General features: G+C 33.9%; 3 protein-coding genes across 3 annotated transcripts; all 3 read right to left on the reverse strand.

Annotated features, from left to right (window-relative positions):
- Positions 1-653: 653 nt before the first annotated feature.
- Positions 654-1,331, reverse strand: LOC120157916 (F-box/FBD/LRR-repeat protein At4g26340-like). The gene has a single exon (XM_039168891.1). The coding sequence runs from the start codon at positions 1,329-1,331 to the stop codon at positions 654-656; it is 678 nt and encodes a 225-aa protein (XP_039024822.1).
- A 43-nt stretch (positions 1,332-1,374) lies between these two features.
- Positions 1,375-1,974, reverse strand: LOC120157918 (F-box/FBD/LRR-repeat protein At3g52680-like). Its single transcript, XM_039168892.1, has one exon. It carries the CDS (start codon positions 1,972-1,974, stop codon positions 1,375-1,377), a length of 600 nt encoding a protein of 199 aa, XP_039024823.1.
- Positions 1,975-17,739: 15,765 nt separating this feature from the next.
- On the reverse strand, positions 17,740-26,571 carry LOC120157919 (FBD-associated F-box protein At5g60610-like). Its single transcript, XM_039168893.1, has 4 exons — positions 26,343-26,571; positions 19,208-19,347; positions 18,927-19,116; positions 17,740-18,821 (listed from the first exon to the last, which is right to left on the reverse strand). Exons 1-4 carry the CDS (start codon positions 26,569-26,571, stop codon positions 17,740-17,742), a joined length of 1,641 nt encoding a protein of 546 aa, XP_039024824.1.
- Between the last annotated feature and the right edge of the window lie 909 nt (positions 26,572-27,480).

Below are 27,480 nucleotides of genomic sequence, written 5' to 3' on the forward strand. Positions count from 1 at the left end.
TAAATATTGATAAATATATTTAGGGAAATTTTATACACAGTCTATTAGTTAAGACTTAGAGTTTAAGATTTAAGATTTATATTTCAAATAATTATGATTATATAAATTTTAATTTATATAATTTACATAAAAATTACTCGTATATTTAAAATTAATTATGACTATTGTCCCAATCTCCTTTATCCTCTTATCTGATATCATAATAGAAAGCTCCTTGAATTAAAGTTGTCTAAAATCATGGAAATAGACATTATACCAAACATAGCAGCACAAGAGGTGATATTAGTTCCTTCATTGTTTATATTCTTCATTTGGATTTTTCTATATATCCCGTTTGTTGTTAGTTTTGATTATTTCAAAACATAAACTACATGGATGCAAAAGAAAAAGGAACAAGTTAAAAAACAGAAAGAAAAGGTATTTGCAGCATTAATTAGCAAAGGAGTTGACTCATGAAAAAAACAACTTTGTACCTGTTCAGATTATGGAACAAGAGATAATATTCGCAAACAAGCAACTTTGTAGATTATAGCAGGGAGTCGGGGACTACTATTATCAAATGTACCTGTTCAGTTCAGTTCAGTGTTCAACACTCAAACAAGCAATATTCACAAGCAACTACATTTACAAAACCAGAATGCAGAGAACTTCAATCACAACCGATATTCTTCGCCTGTCGAGTCCAAGAAAAAACGAATCTGGCATTCTGTTGAGGCCCTAGGGCAGTTCAACATGTTTCTAATATGGCTGCGTCGTTTCTTCAACATCGAGGAAGTCCTGATCTTCACTTCCTCCAAGAATTTGGCGTTCTTCAGCATATATTGAATGAATGTCCAGTTACAGTTTTGATTGATGAATCCCGTCAGTTTAAGGGCCTTCAAACTCGCAGACACACACACCGGAACAGTCTTCGAAAATGACTTATCACAGTTGTGACCCCTGTGGAGAATTGGTACTTCAATGTGATATACCAAAGTCTTGAGATTGTTTGAGCCGTGAAGCAACTCTTCCAGATCATCCCAATTTGCACAGCTTGTTGTAGTTTCCAGGCATACCAGATTATGGAACTCATGAAACGCCATACCATCTAAGGCATATTCTGATAAAGACAGAAATTCAAGATTAGCGAACGCTTCAATGGGCTCACATGTTACATGGATATCTATGATTGCTTCCACCAAGCTGGAAGAATCTATCTGAAAATTCAAAACATTCTGCGACAGCTCTATCCTTTCCAAGAGCGGAGCGCTGATCAGTAAACCGTGATCATTAGCTTCATAATTACTATTCCTCAGATTCAGTCTCTTCAATGAAGCAATATTGATGACCATATCAAGAATCCCATCATCCAAAATCCTCCAAACAACCAAGTCCTCAAGAACTGGACAACCAGAAAGTAGGATGGTGTAATCGCTCCAGTTGCAGAGTCCTTAGACTTTGTAAACAAACATTTTCTGGGAGATCGATGAAAATATTATCAATCAGCTTGAGAGATACGAGTGTTCTGCAAGCAAATAAACGACCAGGCAGTCTAACCGTTGGTACATGTGAAAATTTGAGGCTGAGTTTCAGCTCTTGAACATTCCTTTCAACTGCAGCAGCAACCCATGTACCCAGATGCTCTTCATCCACTTCCAAGAAAGGTTTAAAGTCTATGGTAAACTGGTACACATTTTGAGCTTGACAGTTGGTTAAAAACTTACCTATAGAATCCACAAAGCTGCCCAATGTACCAATGAATTCTGCTGAACTGAAGGAGAGGACGGGAACAGCAGTCCATAAATGCTTCCATCGCTTCGACAAGGTACTGGTGGCAACTGACAATTTGGTGGGGAGAAAGGAAAGAATGTGGCAAATAATGGAGTCTGGTAGGTTGCTAAGTTGATCAATGTGTTTTTGACCCTTTTCCATATCTTTTTCCTTTTCCTTTTCCACGCTCCTTTTCTTGGATAGTCTTTGAACCAAATCAGCCATATGTGAGTGAAGACTCTGCTTAACCTATGAACAAAAATTTAAAGACTCTGGTTAACCTATGAACAACAATTTAAAGAGACCATTTCAGAGATTCTTGGAATATTATCTTGCTCACCCGTTTACTAAGATCAATGGCAAAAACTCTGTATTCTTGGAATATTATCTTGCCAGCGTTTTTGCATGAAAGAAGCCTTGTGACCGGCGTTGGCAGTTCCGGGGCGGTGTTCCACCGGTCCTTGAACGGAGATTCAACGGCCGCCCGAGAAAGAAACGAGAATGGTAATGGGGATCAGATATTCAGATGGTAGAGCGGGAACAGTTATGGGAGATTGGAGAAGAAGCAGTTTGATTCTTGATTCCATATTATCCTGGGCCTACCTTATATCATGGCCCACCCCATATATTTTTTTGTGTATGTTTATATATCGCATGGACTAAATTAAAAGGCTTGATAAAGTAAAAGGGTCAAATCTCTCAATCATCCCATTAAAAAACATAAGAGGGAGGTACTACATTGATGGACTAAATGAAACTATAGGTGATATTTTTACAAGAAATTGGAAGTGGAAGAATTATATTAAAAAAAACTTGATAAATTATAGGTACCAAATCTGTTATTATCTCATTGGAAACAACAAATGGAATGGGGGAAATAAAGTTAGAGGGAAATTCAAATATTTGATAAAGTACAGGGTTCGGTTCTGTAATATTTAAACACTCAATTGATGAAGAAATGATATTTGGACCAAAACAACTAGTTGGTAGTCGAATCGAGATGTAGATAATTTATTTCTTAAAAAATGAATGAATAAGGTGGCGTTTGGTTCGCTGGAATATTTCTGAGGGAATTGGAATCTGTGAAGGAATTGGAATCTGTCAGGAATTGGAATCTGTCAGGAATTGGAATCTGAATCTGAATCTGAAACATGTTTGGTTGGCAGGAAATTGAATTGGAATCCAATTACATATTATGTTTGATTCGTAGACATGTCAGATTAATTTGATTTAAGTAATGTAAAATAACAGAATTGTCTTTCTTCTTCTTTTTGCTTAATTTTAATTTGTTTTATAACTTACATATAGCAATATATTATAAAAAATTTAAAAATATTAAATTTTCATTTTATTGATTGATTATTCATTTCAATAAATTATAAAAATCATGCTAATAAACATCATAAGTTAAAATCATCCCAATTAGGGATGGCCATAGGTTGGGTCGGGTTTTTGGTCCACCCGACCCGAGAACAAGAGAACTTCCACTCGAGACCCGACCCGACCAAAATAAAGTTTCACCCGACCCGACCCGAATATATGAATTAGAAACCCGACCCGACCAGAAATAATAAAAAATTATTTTTATTCAATAAAAACAGTGATTTAATTGAAAAAATATATATAGAGAGGGGTATTATTGTAATTATTCCTAAATATATAAGGTAAAATTATATATTTTTTTCTGGTCGGGTCGGGTCAGGTATTTTTCACCCTAAACACGAACCCGACCCGAATATCACACTTAAAAAACCCAACCCGACCCGACTCGAACCCAAATTTTTTTAAAAAAATCCGACGGGGTCGGGTCAGAACCCATCGGGTCCGAGTTGAGTGGCAATCACTAATCCCAATCAAAATATGTTAATAAGTTACCAAAAGATTGATGAGGGTAATATGGTCAAATTTCACATTCCCTCCTCAAAAGGATTTTAATTCCCTCATGTTATGGATGGAATTTAATTTCCCCCCTTTGATGAAAAGTTAAAGTCATTTAGGATTCCAATTCCCTTTGAAAACTTGAACCAAACATGAGAAAGTGGTGGAATTGGATTCCAATTCCCCCTAATTCCAAGGGATTCCTGCGAACCAAACGCTACCTAAGAGAATTATACAAATATACATTAATAATTAAACTAATAACCAAAATGTATCTGAACAACACTCACGTATAATGAATTTAAAATTAAGATAAAATCTTCAATGAAAATTCACACATGATATATTTATACATATTAAAACTTAAATAAGTGTTAACCTCCCATAAGCCAATGTCTTGTTCTCATTATGTTTATAAATAAATTCAACTTTTTAAAATTTGTTTGTTGAAAAAGTTTCTTTTTGATTAAATATATACTTAACTTTATTATTTATACATATCTAATTTTTTTGGTACGTACAATTAGGTATTGATGTGTGTACCGACAAGTGTAAGCTTCCATTATCGTTTCAAGTAATAAAGTGGATACACTCTCGTGTGTGAGGTATCGATCTCACATAAAATAGTGTGGTTAACAAATTCATCAAGATAAATTAATTGAATGGATAAACATTCTAAGTAGATAAGAAATGTGATAGAAGGCTCTTGCACCTAAGTTTGTAACTCACAACTGAATAGACCTGGGAACATATATGATCTAACCCAAAAGGATATGGTAAGTATCAACACGCTTGAAATAAGGTCTCGACTAGAGAAGTGACTCTCTCGCTGCCACCCCACTAAACACACCTGACAAAAGTATGCCTAACCTAACAAATATCACGACTCTCAAAGATAACTAAATTTCTCTCAACTATCAAATAACTCTTGATGCTCTTCTAAGATACTCTATCATCTATCGATACGCTGGAGTATAAAAACAAACATAACCTCCTAGTGAATGCTTAAACAAATAAAGTGTAAGTCATCAACTCAACAAGTAAATAACAACAAAAATTCTAAGCTGATAAATAAAAAAATAGCATTCATTAAATCAAAGTTAAAATCATCCACAATCCCAAAAACACTAGATCAATTACTACTCGAGGGCTCCTTTTAAATTCATCAAAGCATATCACGATTAGGGATGGGCATGAGTCGGATTTTCGGTCAATTCAATCCGACCTAAAAATTATACATTCTCCACTCGAATCCGACCCGACCTGACTTTTTGAGATAAAATCTGAATCCGGCCCGAAACAATATATTTATTAAAAAAATATTATTTTCATTCAATAAAAATAGGGATTTAATTAAAAAATAATATATAGATGGACATTATTGCAATTATCCATAAATATAAAGATAAAATTATATGTTTTTCTCGGGTCAAGTATTTTTCACCCTAAACCGAATTTGAGAGAGCAAAGTCGGGGAAGACAAAGAATAAGTTTTTTTTGAGAGAATAATTATCGTGTTCTTATAATCTTTCAAGTCAACTCATGCGTCACGTGGATTGCATCGTCCAACAAATATAAATTTTCGGTGTCCTTCTTAATCGTTAGGCTCCTCCATGACAGTTGGAATATTCTTTTACAATAGACTTGTACTTCCCAATGCGCTCTAACTCTCGATCCACAGCAAGCCCTCAAGTCACAGCAGTGTATCTAAATTTTGAAACATTGTGAAATACACAAGTATAGTATAGTTGAGATGAAAGTATCGACGATGTGGAGACAAAAATGTAGAAAACGGGCTTAACCCCCTTCATTCAATGCGAAAGCTAAATATAATGTAATGCAATGTATATTAACAAGTAAGATGCAACAAATTCCCCAAGTTTACACAAAAAATCTTGACCTAAAGATGACCATCCAGCTCAGTTGGTAGAGCACAAGGTTCTTAACCTTGAGGTCGTGGGATCGAGTCCCACGGAGGGTATTTCATAATTCGGAGGTCTTCTACAGAAGTTGCTCTCAACCTGATGTTGGGGGAAGCCTACTATCTTATCTCCCCTTTACCCCATTACATATGGGAATAAGGGACAACCATTTATTTATGAAACCTATGTTATGTTCTGATATTAGTGATTGTATTATGTATAAGTTGTAGATTTAGTCTATGTGTTTTAATTTAGTTATTTTTAGTTCCTTTACTATTTAAATTTTAAAATTTCGGTCATTAAACAATTGTTAAACGTGTTAAATTGAACTCTATTATTAGTTCATGTGCTAAGAGTCAATTGTAAATTTAGTTTGTGTTTTCCAATTTGATCTTTTTATCCCTATAAGTGAGTCCTATTATCATCGAACCGTTTGGATTATAAAAATTCATAATCCAAAAAGTATGTGTCTAGAATAAATCAAATTGAAGTATAAAGACTACATCTATAAGGATTAACATAACTGCCCATCTAGCTTAGTTGGTAGAGCATAAGACTCTTAATCTTGGGGTTGTGGGATCAAGTCCCCATGGTGGACAATTTATAATTTTGACTGCCAGAGGTCTTCCACGGAAGCTGCTCTCAACCCGATGTTGGGGGCAACCTACTACCCTACCTCCCCTTATCCTATTACATATGAGAATAGGGTCAGTTAAATTTTATCTATAAGGATTAACAGCCAAATTTAACCACATATAAAAAAATCTTTGAACAAAATTGCAATTTGGCAGTTGATGAGCTCTCAATATATATATATATATTATTATTATTATACGAGCTCTCAATTTTAAATGTTGTACTTGCAATTGTTTTCAAATAATTTATTTAAAATATATTTATTTATTTATAAATAATTTATTTTAAAATATTTCATAAAGTACAGGGTTCGGTTCTGCAATTATCCGATTGAAAAACAACAAAAGGAATGTTGAGAGTGTGATTTATCTTAAAATTTAGTGAATAATTAAATAAAAATATTTGGATTCAATCCGATTGAAAAATAATTGGATGACGCCTAGTTGCTTTTCTTGAAACTAAACTTCTTATTTCTACTTACTATAAATTCAACTTGTTATTGACTTTGAAATAATGATATAACTGATTCAATCCTCTTATAGGGGTGGCTACTGCTTTTGCTTTCAAGGAAATCCTTGGAAATGTGCTCAGAGGATTGTCGATGCAGTTTTCAAAACCTTTTTCATTGGGTGACACAATAAAGGTAACACAAATCAGCTGAGATTTTTCTTTTAGTGCAGGAAAAGAAATTTCCTGTTTCAACCAATACTTACGGATCCTTTCATAATGGAAGTACACGAGAGATGGATTTGTTTTCTTTAATTCATAATCTTTTATCTGCTGAAGTTCATATTTCCTAACCTTTCTGGAGGTGTCCGGTTCCATCTTACTAGGAACTGTTCCGGTATAATGTAATTGCCATGTATTTTTGTGGTATCGGATAATTTGTGATTGTCACTTGTGATTGTCACTTGTGATATTGATATGTTAGGGTTTGTTTCGTTATTTCTTCATTTTCTGTGTGAATTAATTATAAATTTTCTTGCGTCAGGCAGGATCTATAGAAGGTCAGGTGATGGAAATGGGACTTACAAACACAACATTACTCAACTCTGAGAAATTTCCAGTTCTGGTTCCGAATTCACTCTTTTCCAGCCTGGTTGGTTTTTCTTTTGTTAGCAACAGAAGAATATCGTTTCGCAACTGATTGACTCTACTGACTACTGAGAGTTCTTATTTGATTATGGACACATTATATTAGTCATATCCTAACCCATCTGTCTTGGTTGTTTACCTTGTAAATGTTTAGGTTATTGTGAACAAATCACGTGCCCAATGGCGTGCAGTGGTGACCAAAATTCCCTTGCAAATTAAAAGTCTGAACAAGGTTTCCCAGATATCGGATGACATTAAGATCATGCTGCGATCACACTCAGAAGTTTTCTTGGGAAAGGAGGCCCCTTACTGTTTTCTGTCTAATGTAGACAGTTATTATGCAGAACTGACTGTTGGATGCAATCTCAGGCACATGGTAATCTCTCATCCTCTGTTCCTTCTTTCAGATGTGTATTTCCTTTGAGTTTGATCCTGCATTGCGTTACCGGTTTCCCTTATGAGTTTCATATTAACGCTTAATCCCACTTAGAGACGAAAAAAAAAACCCATTTGTTATGTCTCTCTTGCGTTTCAAAATTACTATTTTACCCTTTAAATTAATTCATGTATCACTTTTATATTTTAGTTTATACTAAATACTAAAAAACTATATCTGAAAAAATTCACTACACTTTTGCAGCCATAAGAAGGGCCAGATAAGAGCCTAAAACATCCAGACCAAGCTCCCCCGGTTATCTCTTGGGGCGACAAGGGGTGCTCATGGATGGGATGTTGAATCTCCATTCTTGTTTTTGTTTGATTTTCTGATGAAGCAGACAATGCAAAATACTTGCATTCTTCGTTGGCAACTTCTTGTTGCATTATATAGGAATCAATATGTCTTGGTTTCATAATAGTTTTTCTCTTACTTTTCTTCATGGCTAATTCACCATTGACTCTATGCCTAACCTAACATTGCAAGCAAAGGAAATATTAAAGGGATTTCATCTTCAATTATCTACCACGTTTGCTACAAACCAATCATACACGTATTTGTTGTTCATTTTCTAAAACAAGAAATTTTGTATTGTCGGTGTCTCGGTGCATCGCTTAATACATACATATTCTTTGTTGATTTTTGTTATACTATGATTATACCCCTTACAAAGCTCCTTCACTCTGCACGTTAAGACCTCTGGATTGTCTTTTCAGAAGAAAGTCCCCACGGAAGAACATATCAACATAAGATGTAATGGACCTGACGTATTGTATTCCTCGAAAAATCACAATCCTTTGACATGATTTCTAGCATACCCCACTTAATTTGACAGAATTAAAATTGATTAACAACCGACCACAATAACAAGATTTGTCTATCATACCAACTTAAGAGATTTTATGTTGGGATGAAAACAGATTATCAATAAAAAAATATTTAAAATATATGACCATTTAAAATTTGCAAGGGACTGTCCCTGGCAGCCTCCCCTCTGGTTCATCCCTATGAGTAGTCATCATGATTTGGTTTATGAAATATAAGATTATTATTGGAAATAAGATTATCGGAATGTTACATTACTTAACATATGATTGGGAATGTTGTATTACTTTGTTTGATCTATTTGGTAGGAATGTAAAATTATAATGTTTGTTTGAAGGAATATAAGATAAGAAAAATGTATGTTTTACCAAGGTGTCCTTGAGATATATTTTCTTTTTTAACAAGTTAATTTTAAATATTAAAGTCAAAATATTTACATAGAATTTCATAGAAAATATAATTTTATATTCTCTAATATATATATATATATATATATATATTAAATTATATATATATATATATATATTTTGAAAATATAGAAACAAACTTATACCAATAAAATTATGTGTTTATTTCTAGGTATTAAGATATTGACAAATACACATACTTACTTACACTGGTGTATGTACATCTCTCAATATATTAGCAATTAACACATATTTATACTGGTGTTAATTGCTAATATATTGAGAGATGTACATACACCAGTGTAAGTATGTGTTAATTGCTAAGATATGATAGTCATTTGAGATTTTGAGATCAAATTTTATCATATTTCAGTCAGCAAGTTAACATACAACTTAGAATGTCGTTAATTTTTAACAGAAAAGGACGAATTTGGAACATAATGAATAGTCATGTGACACTTTTGTAACTTTTAATAGTCGAATGACTCAACAAAGCAACTTTCTATAGTCGAGGGATCAGTTTATGACTTTTAATAGTCAATGACTCATCAAAGTCGTATTTATAGTTAGTGGACCATTTTTGTACTTTACCATAAAATAAATTTATATCAATGTATGTAACACTTTACACCGGTGTAAGTATGTGTTAATTGTAACACTTTACACCGGTGTAAGTATGTGTAAGTTTGTGACCTTAACATCTTATTGCTCTACCATGATAGGCCGACTGATTATCGATAAGAAATATTATACAACGCTCGACGAACATTGACGAGTACGGTAAACGATGAGCTTCATTAAATTAAATTACAAAAACGTTAAATCACAAGTACTAAACATATACTTATAAATTAGTTAAAAATATAAATATAATTTAATTAAAATACAATATTTATAAAACATTGTTTTAGGGTAAACTACTATTGACCACCTATATATTTACCCTTTTTACTTTAACCATCAATTTTTCAATTTTATCAATCGGGTCACCTAACTATTTAAATCTTTTCAATCAAGCCACATGTCGTTAAATATTAACGGAGGAGGTGATGTGGCAGTTAATAAAATTTATATAATTACACATTTAGTCCTCATTACTTTCCCATCTTATTAATTTGGTCCTAATTTTTAATTAATTCAATAAATTTAATCCTTAATTAGATGGTGACATGTGTTACTATGTGATTGGATATTTTTTCTTAATATTTTTATTTAATTTAATAAAATTTTCATACAATTAAATGGTGTCATGTGTCAGCAATTGAATGAATAAAAAATAAATTGAATTATTAACCGTTGCTGATGGGGTCTGAATCCAATACGTGAGGAGAAGAAGCAAAAACGCCCCAACCACTAGGCTGCACCATTCAAATGACAAACCTATAATGACATAATATATATAGTAAATGGCAATAAAAAAAGGGAAAATGACCTAATAAGAACTCCAACATGGAATAATTGAATAATATGATAATATGATAAATACAAAAATATTATAACTGATTAATATGTGAATGTATTTTATTTATATTTTAAATCATTTTAATGAAAAAATAAAAATAATTTTAATGTATTATAATTGAAATATAACGAAGAGCTTCATTAACTTAGAATTTTTCTAATAGTTGAAGGCTTATCGTAGTAAGCATTTTAACTTACGCATTGACTTGTTTATATCCCGGTTGGAGTAAGAATTTTATATTTTATTATTTATTCATTATATATTTGAAGAAAATTTTAGGAGAAACTTGATTTTATTGAATTAGTCTATTTTAATATAGAATTTTTAAATAAGATTAGAATCCGATCGACGTTATAATATTTTAAAATATAAGATATGATACATTTCAGTTCAATAAAATTAGAATAATGAAGATAATTTATTAATTTAAAATATGTAAAATGATACATTTCAAGTATAACATATTAAATTCACTTTTATTTTATATTTGCATTAAATGTGATTTAAAATATAAATAAAACATATTTATTTATTAATCAATTATAATATTTGTTTATATATATTTTATAATTTCATACTATTCAATTATTTTATGTTTGAGTCTTTATAAAGTCATTTATTACCATTAACTTTATTATAAATTTATGTTTTGTATACTAGATAAATTTAGTGGTCTAGCTTAGTGGTTAAGACACTTAGTTTTTCAACTTGTGTCTCAGGTTCAAATCCCACCAATAATGGTTATTGATTTAATTTATTTTCCATTTATTCAATTGGTCAACACATGGAACTACTTGATTGAATGGAAAATTTATTAAATAAAAAATATTTAAAAAATTCAATTACACAATGACACATGTCACCATCGAATTGAAGATTAAATTTATTTGATCAAATATAAGTTAGGACCAAATTAATAGAATGTGTTAGTAATGAAGACTAAATGTATAATTATACAAATTTTATTAACTGCCACATGCACACATCATCTCCTCCGTTAATATTTAACGGCAGGTGACTTAATTGACAAGATTTAAATAGTTAGGTCATCCGATTGATAAAATTGAAAAATCAATGGTTAAAGTAAAAAGGATAGATAGTTAGGTGGTTAATGGAATAGTTTACCCTAAAAATAATGTTTTATAAATATTATATTTTAATTAAATTACATTTAGATCTTAACTAATTTATAATTATACGTTTAGTACTTTATGATTTAAAGTTTTTATAATTTAATTTAATGGTGCTCATCGTTTACCGTACTCATCAACGCTCGTCGAGCATGCCAGTATCATCCTATCGATAAATTATCGACTACGACTTTCCACCAAAATTAAAAGAGATGTATCGTCGTCAACTGACACAATCACCTATGTTCTATAGGGAGTTTCTTTGTTGAGTCCCTCGACTATTAAAAGTTATAAAATGGTAGTCTGATTATAGGGACTTGTTTTGTTGAGTCCCTCAAATATTAAAAGTACAAAATGATCACCCGACTATTCATTTTGTTCTAAACTCATCCTTTTTTGTTGAAACATTAACAATCATATGCGTTGGAAATTAACATGTCGACTGAGATATGATAGTCGTTTGAGATTTTGAGATAAAGTTTTATCACATCTCAGTCAGAAATTTAACATCCAACTCAGATTGTCATTAATTTTTTAACAGAAAATGACGAGTTTGGAACATAATGAATAGTCGGATGACCATTTTGTTTGTAACCCCCTCAGACCGATGGGGATAACCCGATCCGATCTGGAGTGTCACTTTAGGGCCACCGGAGCGACCCACTGTAAAAATGGTGGAAAATTTAAAACTTTTTATCGAAACATGTAAACTCATAAAATGATTTATCAGTATACAGAAATAAAATAGATTTTCAAACTCGTATATAACATAAAATACAATTACATGCCCCCTAATCATATGTACCATCCTCTGCAAGCAACGCCAGAAAAACTCCCTTATTAATGTCAATGGCTGCACTAGTACAATTCTTTTAACCTGCAATGGTGAGTAATAGAGCGAGCTTCGGAAAGCTCAGTAATACAAAACTACCAAGTGATGCTAAAGGACATGCAGATAAATGTGAAGCCATAATTCCTTATTGAATCAAAAGTATACAAGATTGCAAGATAATCTGGGGTTCTATTAGTAGTTCATTGAGTAGAAACCATGAAGATCACAGTTCATAGGAAGCATTCATAGTATCACGTTTTCATGAGATCGAATAGGATGACTAGTGTGTTCTAACAGTACGATAAAATCATAGTAGGTACAATAAATGAGTAATAGTTCAGTAAATCATCATAAATTCATAATGAAGTTTATCTTTTGGAACTTGTAGTTTAAACCCTTCTCATGTACACCATCTGCAGTTTCCCAGAACTGCGTCCGTATGGCTTACCTTAAGCACACATCCAAAAAGGAAGCCAACCTAAGGATAGGCTTTGGGGTCTGTATCCTTAGGTCCATAGGGCAAACCATAAGCACACAACAAAGGAAGCCAACCTAATGGAGCATCTTGGGCCCATGAGCCTACCCAAGAATCACATTAGGCTCGTAATCATATTTATCATAACTCAGTGAAAACCAATAATCATATATCAACCATAATCCATAAACCATCACCAGTAAGTTGGTGTATCAATAAACAGTAAACCATAGATTTCAATGTACCATATTTCAAAACAGATAAAACAATTATGTAGTACATAGGGAACACACTAGAGAATCCAAGTATTTTTCAGAGGCATTTTGTAGTTATCAATATGGATAACATGAAACTTGTGAAATTTGATCGGATTCCAGGAGCAAGAACTTATTGAAGAGAATCGATTTTTAACCAATCTAATCAGACATTTCAGATTGATACTTTAGAATTCCACTATGTTTCCATGTGTATCAGGAAAATGTTCAGGAACCTTTATACATAATAATTCTAGATTCAGATTTACTGCGAGTGATTCCATTACCCAAACAATCAAGGGTATTTAGAAATATACTTAAATTCATAGGATCTCGGCTCAATTAAACCAAATAGGGTATTCATAATCTTTTCCTTCTGCGTTATATGTGTGTTCAGACATGACCGAAGTGATTTAATATAAAAATGTAGAAACGAAGATTCAAGACATTTACAATCCATGTTGATCGATCGACTTATCGAACAATTCGAACTGAACAACTCTCATAACTAATGCATGTCGACCCGTCAATTTACTACCTTTCCAGAGTATTTACTCTTTAATACTAACAATTCTTGTCCATAAAACATCTTCGTAATCGGCTCTAAATAGATCTTCCAATAGTTTTTATTTCATTTCCACGTTTCAACGATATCAGGAAATACGAACGTACTTGATTCATGGTTCATGACCCATAAAAACAATTCATCATGTAAGTTCAACAGTGTTTCCAACTCATCCAATCACTTATTTAATCCTCAATCATTGAGGTTACTTAGTTCATTTAGTAATCAAGTCTATCCCGGTCACTTCAGAGTTTTCCATAGTAATTCAGACGTTTTTGAATTTCAGATACATATTGTACTTCCTTTTATTTCAATTTAGTCGTATAATAAAGTCATTATGGTATTCTTGGTTGATTTATGTCACGAATATCCACTTCTTAGTACCGAATGTGCTCTAGAGTTGAGCTGAGCCAAGTACTTCCAGAATTATCATCGATCCAAGCTTGAGAAGACGAACACGTATTCTAGTGATATCTATGTCATTCAGGTACTAACATAGCATTAGGGTTGATCAACTCACTTAAATTGTGTTCCATTACCTTTAAGGGTAGTACAACACCTATGTTTATTTGGATTTCTTATTTAATCCAAAACATTTACTTAGTTTAGTCTATAAGGGCATTTTGGTCATTTTGGTGCTCAATGTTTTTCTATTCATTTCAAAGCTTGAGTATATCCATTTATTCCTGAGCTTGGTGACATTCTTGAGTCATTTCCATTCTAGGGGTATTTTGGTCGTTTTACAGATCCAATGTATTTCAATCATTTCCTTCCGTCCGATCTTATTATCGAATTCAAACTTATCACTTATTTCAGTCATTTCGAACAATTCTGTCAAAAGAACACCCCCGATAATTGTTCTTCAGGTTTTTACTCGTAACTTGGATATTTTCGGGTCAAGTGCCTTCTCAGATTTTACAAACGAAATATCATGAATTTTTCTGTACAAAGACAGGATCTTAACAATTAAATCCATACTTAATCGAGTTAAGTACGAATCCTTAAAGTACTTTCTCATCAGGGTCAACTAGGATTATTTTACCTCTCAATGGTATTTTCGTAATTTCTTAAAGAACACCCCCGAACATTCTCTTATCTTGAAACGATTCCCTTAACAGGCTCTTAGATTTTTGCTCAAATCCTCTTTGGTTAAAAACCAGTTATCTATATTTTCTAAGCAAAACTAGCATTTCTTATGCACATCAGTAGTTTCATCAGATCAATATGTCTTTAAAACCTCTTATCCAACTTCCATAGTCAAATCTTATCTTTTTATAACATAAGGGTATTTTCGTAATTTTACCCTATCAGGGTATTCTCATAATTTCTCATCCAAGTACCTTTAACATTTAACCTTTGATTAAATAAATTATAAGTTACAGATCCAGGTTAATTTCTTTATCACTGAGCACATAACTTGTAATTTAATTCTAACAATCCTTCAATCTCTTATTTTAGTCATTCGATCCGTATTCAGTTACTGAATTTCTACCGCATTCATAACGAGTGTATAAATTAATCAACTCCACAAAAGTGACCAACATTATCTTATTCATGTATTTATCAATAACAACATATTTCATAAAGCATAAAGAGGTAGTAAAGTATTACCTCGATTTTTGTGCCATATTGATCGACCATAAAAATTTGTTCGAATGCCCTCAATCTTGAAATCATCTTCCAATAATTCCTCAGATACATATCAGCAGAAATTACATAAAAACATAGCTTAATTCCGAAAAACGGATCGAATCGGGTGATAAATCAGTCAAAAACAGCTTATCGGGTTCGAGTTTGGCGAAACGGACCCCAAAAATAGATTTAGGACGTCTAAAACATAAAATATGACTTTTCGAAAATTTTAACTTTTCGGTCAAAGTCAACGGGTTTGACTGCAATTTCGAGGCCTTCGGGTCCGAATTTCGAAAAACAGACTGCGGAATCGGACTCAAAACGTCGAAAAACGTCAAGATAGGTATACCCGGTCAAAGTCAAAGTCAAAGGTCGTTAAATACTCGGTCAATGCCGGTCAAAGTTCTGGTCAACAGTGTTCAACGTCGATTAACAGTCAACGCTGGTCAACGGTCAACAGTTGACCATTTTACACAAATATCACCCTAATAGAAGTTAATTACAAAATTATCCACCTTATGCAAATATTTACAAAATTAACATCCAAATTTTACACAAATAGCACCCAAACAGAAACTAATTACAAAATTAACACCCTACAGCCAAACGATGCCCACTCTCGGGGGTGGAGTGTGGGGTGCATGAATAGTAACACGGTGTCGGAAAATTCCCGGAAAAATTTCTAAAAATTATTTTAAGGCATTTTGAGACATTTACCAAGCTCGGTTCACAATTTTGAACGGTAGAGAGCTCGATTCCGAAACATCAAAAACTTTGACTTTCTCACCCCTCCACGTGTCGACGACGACGGAGAAACGGATGACACCGTCGAACTCGGAACAATGCAAGGAACACGATGGTGCGGGAGGTGTCGAAAACGGATGGTCGGATCGTCATGAATCGACGAAAAACCAACTGAAATCAAGTTAAAACCGACGATACTTCCATCTGAAATTAATGACAAACGACGACGATTCATAACGAAAGGTTTGAAAGGTTTTGTTCTTCGGTCAACAACGAACATGATGGTGGTTTCGGTTCGTCGATCGGAGGTCGGACGGTGAGTAGATCGGAGTTGAAAGTGGGTTGACCAAAGGAGGAAAATGGGAAACATTTCTGGAACACGACAAATGGGTTTATAATTCATCCCATAAAAAATGGGTAAACCATGAGTTTAGTCACTGAACTTCCTGCACTTCTTAAAATGGTATGCCAACTTTACGATTTTACAATTTAATCCTCAATTTTCTTCCAAAATACCAAATTAAATCCAATACTTTATAATTTCTAAAATTTAGCCCCTAAATTGGGGTGTTACATTGTTACTTTTAATAGCCGAATGACTCAACAAAACAACTTCTTATAATCGAGGGACCATTTTATAACTTTTAATAGCCAAGGACTCACCAAAGTAGTATCCTATAGTTAGGGGACCATTTGTTTATTTAAGGTGTGAGTATGTGTTAATTGTAACACTTTACACCGGTGTAAGTATGTGACCTTATCTTGTTGCTCCATCATAAAAAGCTGACTGATTATCGATAAATTATTGACTACAACTTTCCACCAAAATTAAAAGAGATGTATTGTCATCAACTGACATAATCACCCATGTTATATCAACAATTTCAAACATTACTTAATTTGTTGGGGTTTTTTTTCTTCATTTTATTTATAGAGATCATATTTTAGTGTATTGTTGATAGTAAGTCTTATATATTTCGGTAAATCATAAAATGTCACTTTATCAATCAATAAATAAAAAGTTTCATGGAAGATTTATAAATAAATATTGATAAATATATTTAGGGAAATTTTATACACAGTCTATTAGTTAAGACTTAGAGTTTAAGATTTAAGATTTATATTTCAAATAATTATGATTATATAAATTTTAATTTATATAATTTACATAAAAAATTACTCGTGTATTTAAAATTAATTATGACAATTGTCCGAATCTCATTTATCCTCTTATCTGATATCATAATAGAAAGCTCCTTGAATTAAAGTTGTCTAAAATCATGGAAATAGACATTATACCAAACATAGCAGCACAAGAGGTGATATTCGTTCCTTCATTGTTTATATTCTTCATTTGGATTTTTCTATATATCCCGTTTGTTGTTAGTTTTGATTATTTCAAAACATAAACTACATGGATGCAAAAGAAAAAAGGAACAAGTTAAAAAACAGAAAGAAAAGGTATTTGCAGCATTAATTAGCAAAGGAGTTGACTCATCAAAAAAACAACTTTGTACCTGTTCAGATTATGGAACAAGAGATAATATTCGCAAACAAGCAACTTTGTAGATTATAGCAGGGAGTCGGGGACTACTATTATCAAATGTACCTGTTCAGTTCAGTTCAGTGTTCAACACTCAAACAAGCAATATTCACAAGCAACTACATTTACAAAACCAGAATGCAGAGAACTTCAATCACAACCGATATTCTTCGCCTGTCGAGTCCAAGAAAAAACGAATCTGGCATTCTGTTGAGGCCCTAGGGCAGTTCAACATGTTTCTAATATGGCTGCGTCGTTTCTTCAACATCGAGGAAGTCCTGATCTTCACTTCCTCCAAGAATTTGGCGTTCTTCAGCATATATTGAATGAATGTCCAGTTACAGTTTTGATTGATGAATCCCGTCAGTTTAAGGGCCTTCAAACTCGCAGACACACACACCGGAACAGTCTTCGAAAATGACTTATCACAGTTGTGACCCCTGTGGAGTATTGGTACTTCAATGTGATATACCAAGGTCTTGAGATTGTTTGAGCCGTGAAGCAACTCTTCCAGATCATCCCAATTTGCACAGCTTGTTGTAGTTTCCAGGCATACCAGATTATGGAACTCATGAAACGCCATACCATCTAAGGCATATTCTGATAAAGACAGAAATTCAAGATTAGCGAACGCTTCAATGGGCTCACATGTTACATGGATATCTATGATTGCTTCCACCAAGCTGGAAGAATCAATCTGAAAATTCAAAACATTAAAATTCAAAACATTCTGCGACAGCTCTATCCTTTCCAAGAGCGGAGCGCTGATCAGTAAACCGTGATCATTAGCTTCATAATTCTTCAGATTCAGTCTCTTCAATGAAGCAACATTGATGACCATATCAAGAATCCCATCATCCAAAATCCTCTCAACAACCAAGTCCTCAAGAACTGGACAACCAGAAAGTAGGATGTTGAAAGACCCTTCATTTGCGTAGTGTAATCGCTCCAGTTGCAGAGTCCTTAGATTTTGTAAACAAACATTTTCACGAAGATCAATGAAAATATTATCAATCAGCTTGAGAGATACGAGTGTTCTGCAAGCAAATAAACGACCAGGCAGTCTAACCGTTGGTACATGTGAAAATTTGAGGCTGAGTTTCAGCTCTTGAACATTCCTTTCAACTGCAGCAGCAACCCATTTACCAAGATGCTCTTCATCCACTTCCAAGAAAGGTTTAAAGTCTATGATAAACTGGTACACATTTTGAGCTTGACAGTTGGTTAAAAAATTACCTATAGAATCCACAAAGCTGCCCAATGTACCAATGAATTCAGCTGAACTGAAGGAGAGGACGGGAACAGCAGTCCATAAATGCTTCCATCGCTATGACAAGGTACTGGTGGCAACTGACAATTTGGTGGGGAGAAAGGAAAGGATGTGGCAAATAATGGAGTCTGGTAGGTTGCTAAGTTGATCAATGTGTTTTTGACCCTTTTCCATATCTTTTTCCTTTTCCTTTTCCACGCTCCTTTTCTTGGATAATCTTTGAACCAAATCAGCCATATGTGAGTGAAGACTCTGCTTAACCTATGAACAAAAATTTAAAGACTCTGGTTAACCTATGAACAACAATTTAAAGAGACCATTTCAGAGATTCTTGGAATATTATCTTGCTCACCCGTTTACTAAGATCAATGGCAAAAACTCCGTATTCTTGGAATATTATCTTGCCAGCGTTTTTGCATGAAAGAAGCCTTGTGACCGGCGTTGGCAGTTCCGGGGCGGTGTTCCACTGGTCCTTGAACGGAGATTCAACGGCTGCCCGAGAAAGAAACGAGAATGGTAATGGGGATCAGATATTCAGATGGGAGAGCGGGAACAGTTATGGGAGATTGGAGAAGAAGCAGTTTGATTCTTGATTCCATATTATCCTGGGCCTACCTTATACCATGGCCCACCCCATATATTTTTTTGTGTGTGTTTATATATCGTATGGACTAAATTAAAAGGCTTGATAAAGTAAAAATCTCTCAATCATCCCATTAAAAAACATCAGAGGGAGGTACTACATTGATGGACTAAATGAAACTTTAGGTGATATTTTTACAAGGAATTGGAAGTGGAGGAATTATATTAAAAAAACTTGACAAATTATAGGTACCAAATCTGTTATTTTCTCGCTGGAAACAACAAATGGAATGTGGGAAATGAAGTTAGAGGGAAATTCAAATATTTGATAAAGTACAGGGTTCGGTTCTGTAATATTTAAACACTCAATTGTCGAAGAAATGATATTTGGACCAAAACAACTAGTTGGTAGTCGAATCGAGATGTAGATAATTTATTTCTTAAAAATGAATGAATAAGAGAATTATACAAATACACATTAATAATTAAACTAATAATCAAAATGTATCTGAACAACACTCACATATAATAAATTTAAAATTAAGATAAAATCTTCAATGAAAATTCACACATGATATATATTTATATATACATATTAAAACTTAAATAAGTGTTAACCTCCCATAAGCCAATGCCTTATTCTCATTATGTTTACAAATAAATTCATCTTTTTAAAATTTGTTTGTTGAAAAAGTTTCTTTTTGATTAAATATATACTTAACTTTATTATTTATACATATCTAAATTTTTTGGTACATACAGTTAGGTATTGATGTGTGTACCGACAAGTGTAAGCTTCAATTATCGCTTCAAGTAATAAAGTGGATACACTCTCGTGTGTGAGGTATCGATCTCACATAAAATAGTGTGGTTAACAAATCCATCAAGATAAATTAATTGAATGGATAAACACTCTAAGTAGATAAGAAATGTGATAGAAGGCTTGTTGAGTTAATCGATCTCTGAATTCAAGTAAGCATCTCGTTAATGGTGTTATAAATGTCAATAAGTGATTATCTCATCGGTTTTGATATAAATTTAGTTGACGATTGTATATACTATAAGATCAATAAGAGTAAACCAACTTATATCTTTGTTGTCAAAAGAGTTTCAATGAGGAGTTTAATAAATGCTTACGTATTATACAAATAGTTCCCTTTATTTTCTGTGTGACTGATTTTGGTCATTGATTTAAAAGTTAAGTGCGTTTGATCTCTTACGTTATTGATCCGTTTGATTTTAGTCTCTTAATCATTAACTCCCATTTAACTCGTTTATGGAAACCTGAGTTGACAACTAAAAAGTAAAAGATAATTCATGTGTCTTCTTCTTTTTCCTCCCACCAACGAATCGATCACTGAAAAAGCATGCAAACACGAATTCCCACCATGGGAAAGCATGGTGCTGAATATTATGCATTATCCATTGGGAAAGTATAGTGTTTAATATTATGTATTATCCATGGTGCTAGATATTATGATTATCCATGCAAATACGAATTCCCAACATGGGAAAGCATGCAGCCACTTGCTAGGTATTTTTTCAAGCATTTGCATGCCTAAGCAATTAACACTTATCTAAATTCCTAAGCCTAAAGAACAACTGTGTCGTAGCTGTTGAGACAGCTTTTCATGTGTCATGATCGAGTATTACTAACCCACAAAATTAAACATCACTATTTGTCATCTCATACACTTCCTTGGTTGTTCTATCTCTTATCATTGTAGTTTGTTTTTTGTTTACTATAAACCTAAAGCTTCCAGATACTTAGAATGTTCTGACAGCTCTAAACGATAATTTCCCCCCCTCACATGCTCTTACAATTCAATAAGGGATGTAGTTTAGACGATAGTAATTAGTAATTACCCCACATCTCCATTTAGCCGTAGTTTCCTACTTGAAAATAAGGATGAACTTGAGCTTAAAATTAGTCATAAAATGAACAAAATGGTTAATAAGTTTGAGCTTGCCTCAATATTTGTAAACAACATCTCCACTCGATAACTATCTTTGTTGTCCATGCCTTCATCACATATGAATCATTAACTGCAACATCACATATTCCTCTGACTTTTCAATAAAACCTAGAACATGCTTTAAGCTGCATGGAATTGAGAAAACAAGGACAATAATGGGAGTTTAGAACCCATTTGCAAAATTTCCTATAATATATAATTCTATACGTGGTTTACCTGCATCCGGAAGATGAAGCACCGAGAACTCCAACGAGAATGACTTGTTTACCGGCAGTAAGGGAGTATAGGGACACGTTTTCAAGAAGAAGAAGAAGCGTGTATTTTTTAAAAATTTTTAAATTATCACATAACACTTTCGTTAAAGGGTTAACGACTGAAGGATTAAAATCGAACGAACTGATAATGTAAGGGACTAAAATCACTCTTTTTTTTAAACCAATGAACCAAAATTATTCTTTTTTAACCGATAACCAAAATCAATTAGATCGAAAACATAAGGGACCATGTATATATTTTACTCATTAAAAAAACAATAAGAGAAGGTGCGGTGAATCAAAAACCAGAGGCTCTCACATGCAAAACAATCACTCTATATACTATATCAACTACGCACCCATGATATCTTTTAGGGAAAACTACTTGAATGTCCACCTAAATATGAGGTTAGTGTCGATATGACCATCATTTTCAAAATTTTATCAACATGACCATTTAACTCTTTAATTGGTTTCAAATAAGTCATACCATATGAGCTACACACCCATGATATCTTTTAGGGTAAACTACTTGAATGCCCACCTAACTATGAGGTTAGTGTCGATATGACCACAATTTTCAAAAATTTATCAATATGACCACTTAACTGTTTGTCACGACCGTCTTTCGGGTTGGGTTGTACCTAACAAAAACAAAGGAAAAATATTAATTTGTTAAAATAATAATAGTAATATATATATTAAGGTACTATATAATATATATGCATGCTATACTATAAATTTACAATATAAATATACTATAAGATATACGAATATACAAACCCGGACAAAAAAAATGTGTCTACATCTGCCCTTCTTTGCCCATAGCGTGTAACGGGAATATGGAAAAGAGTAAAAGAAACACTTTTCATCCAATATAAAGGTATCACCGAATTTAACATCATCTATTATGGGAGTCGATTCCCATCTTATAGAGTATCATCTGTCGTAGAGTTGAAATTTGATGTCATGATTGATAGTAAATTTGGACTGAATTACGGACGACTCCCTCACCGTGAGGTTGAATTGAACTGGAAAATCCTGAGCACGATATCCTTCGTCATGAAGTTGAAACGAGATCAAAGCATTGGAAAGTCACTCATGGGTCATCTTCTAGCCCAATATACTTCATTGTGAAGCTGAAATTTGACCTGAAGACTTTGGTATGAAACTGGTTTTTCATTGTTGTGTTATAGATGACTCATTCTTCGTGAATTTGGGTCAATCTTTTAGGTACGATATCCTTCATTGTGAAGTCGAAATCCTAGGTGGCTCATTCGTTGTGAAGTTGAGCTTTGAATTGGATGTCCTTCGTTGTGAAGTTGAAATCCAATCTTGTAAATTGAATCGCTTTGAGATTAATATATGAAGTTGAAATTGTGGATGTCTCATTCGCTGTGAAGTTGAGCTTTGAATTTGATGTCTTACGTTGTGAAGTTGAAATCCACTCTTGTGAATTGTATCGCTTTCGAGTTCAATATTTTTCGCTGTGAAGTTGAAATTGACTCTAACAAGAATAATCTACAAAAATTATGCATATATGCTATGCTATGGATGCAATGTTTTTATGTGTGCCTAAAATGCATATGTGAAATATGCTATTTTAGGATTTGGGGGGAAATCTTCAATCTCTGGTTGTCAGTCCTGATGACTCTTGATTATGGAATCTTGAATTCTGATCTTGATCTTGTATTTTTCACCATGTTTAAACTCGATGTATAGAAAAATGTCTTTTAGTCATCTCAAGTATAGTGCATAAGCCCTGATCGGCTTCCGAATATCTGTACCTTTCAGGAAAATCTTTGTACAATAATACCCAATTATCTTTTCAAGAGTGAATAAATCATTAAGTTTAAATTCAACACAAGATTATTAAAAGGAATTGACTTACAGAAATGATCATATTTATTTATAAAGAAAAATGAACAAATTATATGACAAACATTTTAGGGAAAAATATATAAGTAGATGCCTTAGATCACAATAATGCGGGCGCTTTTGAACTGATACGTTGTTAGACGACTTTTGAGTACAACCTTTGCAAATGGGACTTTGAAAATGCGACAATGTTTAGAAGTGCCACATTTCCCTGAATCGTTAAGTCTGCAGAAGATTTGGATGTCATGACGCAAAACCTTTCCTGAATCCTTATCCAAATTGCCCTTTCGGGTTTTCAACTTGGATCCATCCTTGGTCTCAAGGCGTCCTTTGCAGGTTTTTATCTTGGACCCACCTTTTTTTAATTTAAGGCGCCCTTTCGGGTTTTCACCTTAAATGTTTTTTTCAAATTAGAGCGCCCTTTCGGGTTTTCACCCTAAGTGAAATATTTTTTTACTGCATCCGAATTAACAGGATTTGGTAATTATGGCCCGTCCATTTCAGTCAGAATCAGTGCTCCTCTGGAGAAAGCTTTCTTTATAACATAAGGTCATTCCCAATTTGACATCCATTTTCCTCTGAAATCTTTTTGAATTTGCCAAATTCTCTTTAGTACAAGATCCCCTTCATGGAATACCCTTGGACGCACTTTTTTATTATGTGCTCGAATCATTCGTTTTTGGTAGAGTTGACCATGGTGAATGGTTTTCAACCTTTTTTCCTCTATTAGGTTCAACTGATCATATCGACTTTGGATCCATTATGCATAATCTAGTTTAACTTCTGATAGGACTCGGAGTGATGTAATCTCTACCTCAATAGGAGTATTGCTTCCATCCCATATGCTAATGAGAACGGGGTTGCCCCAGTCGAAGTTCGTACCTAGGTTCGGTAAGCAAAAAGAGCAAAAGGTAATTTCTCGTGTCAATCCTTGTATATCTTAGTTGTTTTCTCCACTATCTTCTTGATGTTTTTGTTTGCTGCTTCTACCGCTTCATTCATCTTTGGTCTATAAACAGTAGAATTATGATGTTTTATATTAAATTGTTCACACGCAACGTTCATCATCTTACTGTTCAGGTTCGTGGCAGTATCGGTAATGATTCTTTCAGGTAAACCATACCGACATGTGATTTCTTTCTTCAGAAACTTACAAACAATGGAATGAGTAACACTATCATAAGATGTGCCTCTACCCATTTTGTGAAATAGTCAATTGCCACAAGAATGAAACGATGGCCATTTGAAGCCTTCGGATGAAATTTCCTGATAACATCCATGCCCCACATAGAGAATGGCCATGGTGCAGTCATCACATGAAGAGGTTGAGGTGGAACATTGATTTTATCCCCATAAATTTGACATTTAGACATCTTCTAGCATAATTGATGCAGTCGCTTTCCAATGTGGACCAGAAATATATACATCTCATAATTTGCCTTGACATCATATGTCATTCGCATGCATTCCGCAAACTCTATTATGTACCTCTTATAGTATCATTTTTGCTTCTTTTGCATCTACACATATCAACAAGATATGATCATGGCTTTTCTTGTACAAGACTTCTCCATCAATAACATATCCAACCACCACCATTATAATAGTTATTTTATCGGTTTCGATGGCTTCTTCTAGATAACTTCAGTTTTTGATATATTGTAGAATGTTATGATACTAGGGCTTAATGTCTTTTACTTCTTCGGTTTGGTAACAATGAGTCCGGTACTCATACGACTGCATATCAATTGGCATCATATCAGACTCACCGCCAACCTTGAATGCGACTGCCAAAGTAGCTAAAGCATCGACCATTTGGTTTTCTTCTCTTGGTACGTAATGGAAAGAGACTTCGTCAAATTCTTCGAGTATATCCAATATTAGCTTTCCACCAGCTTTACATCATTCGTTTCTCATTCTCTGCAGAGCTGATAGATCACTAAAGTCGAATCTCTATATACCCGTAAGGTCTTTATATTTTGTCCAATAGTAGCTCGATTCCCCAAAACACAAGTCATACTCTGCCATGTTGTTAGTGCAATCAAAATTCAGTCTGCTAATGAATGGGTAATGATTTCCTTCAGGGGAGATTAATATTACCCCAATGTCATGTCCTAATGCATTTGATGCTCCATCAAAATGCATTTTCCAAGAATCACATGTGGAAGTACTTGCTTCTTCTAAGGATATGGCCATCAAGTCTTCGTCTGGGAAGTCAAAGTCCAACGGCTTGTAATTTTCAGCAGTTTTGTTTGCCAAGAAATCCGATATGGTACTTCTCTTTATAGATTTTTGGCTCACGTACTCGATGTCAAATTCAGACAACAATATCTGCCATTGAGCTAACCTTCCAGAGAGAGCAGGTACACCCATCAATACTTTAGTGAATCTAACTTCGAAATCAACCAAGTGGTGTGGTACAACATGTATTGTCTAAGTCTACGTGTAGCCCAGACTAAAGCACATCAAACTTTTTCGATAGGAGGATATCTGACCTCGCAATCAGTGAACTTTTTACTCAGGTGACCCTTTCTTTTCTCCCAGATTCATCATGCTGACCCATAACACACCTCATTGAATTCTTAAATATGGATAAATACAAGAAAAGAGGTTGCCCTAGATGTGAGACATTAAGATAGGGATACGAGATAAGTATTCTTTTATCTTCTCGAATGCAGTCTGGCAATCCTCATCCCATGTTCCAGAATTTTCTTTCGAAGAAGGCAGAAAATTGGGTCGCACTTGTCGGTCAATTGAGATATAAATTGCGCTATATAATTTAACCTACCCAAAAAACCTCGAACCTCTTTCTGTTCTTGTGTGGGAGGTAAATTTTGGATGGCTTTAACTTTATCTGGATCGACTTTGATACCTATCATGCTGACAACGAAGCCTAATATCTTTCCAGATGTTACCCTGAAGGTACATTTGTTGGGGTTCAGTTTCAGCTGGAACTTTCTTAATATTTGAAGGCGTTTTCTCATATTCTCGGCATGTTCATCTTCGGTTTGTGCTTTGACAATCATGTCATCGACATAAACCTCAATTTCTTTGTGCATCATGTCATGAAACAAGGTTACCATGGCTATTTGATATGTTGCCCCGACATTCTTTAATCCGAAGGGCATTACCTTGTAACATAAAGTTCCCCACATTGAGATGAATGTGGTCTTTTCCATGTCCTCAGAATGCATCTTAATCTAGTTATATCATGAGAATCCATCCATGAATGAGAATAAAGTGTTCCCGGCAGTATTATCTACCAAAGATTCTATGTACGGTAGAGGAAAGTTATCTTTGGGACTCGTCTTGTTAAGATCTCGGTAATCGACACACATGCATACTTTACTGTCTTTCTTTGGAACCAACATTATATTAGCCACCCATTTCGGATACTTGGCCACTTGGAGGAAGCCGACATCGAATTGTTTCTTGACCTCTTCCTTGATCTTAAGGAGCATTTCAGGTCTCATTCTCATTAGCTTTTGTTACACCGATTTGCATTCTGGTTTGATGGGCAGTTTGTGGACTACCATATCCATATCTTGTCCTGGCATGTCTTGATACGACCATGCAAACACATATTTGTATTCTTGAAGTAAGAATATTAAGTTTTTTTTGCTTCAGTTGAGAGAGATGTGCCAATTTTGACTTCCTTTCTTTCCTCTTCCGTACCTAGATTCAGGACTTCGATTTTCTCTTCATGCGGCAATTTTTGTTTTTCTTCTCTTTCTACCATCCTTAACAATTCGGAAGATAAACTACACTCGTCTTCATTGTCACATTCATCAACTTCCCCGAGACAATCACACTGTTAAAATCCACTTATGGGTCAGTATCATCAGTACCTGTATTATCATTATCTTGGGACCTGAAGGAGAAATGAAATGTTTATATGTGAGAGGAAAATATCCTACATGGAATGGTTGAAACTT

This window comes from Hibiscus syriacus, unplaced genomic scaffold, assembly GCF_006381635.1.
Source record: "Hibiscus syriacus cultivar Baekdansim isolate YM2019G1 unplaced genomic scaffold, ASM638163v2 tig00111278_pilon, whole genome shotgun sequence".
NCBI lineage: Eukaryota > Viridiplantae > Streptophyta > Magnoliopsida > Malvales > Malvaceae > Hibiscus > Hibiscus syriacus.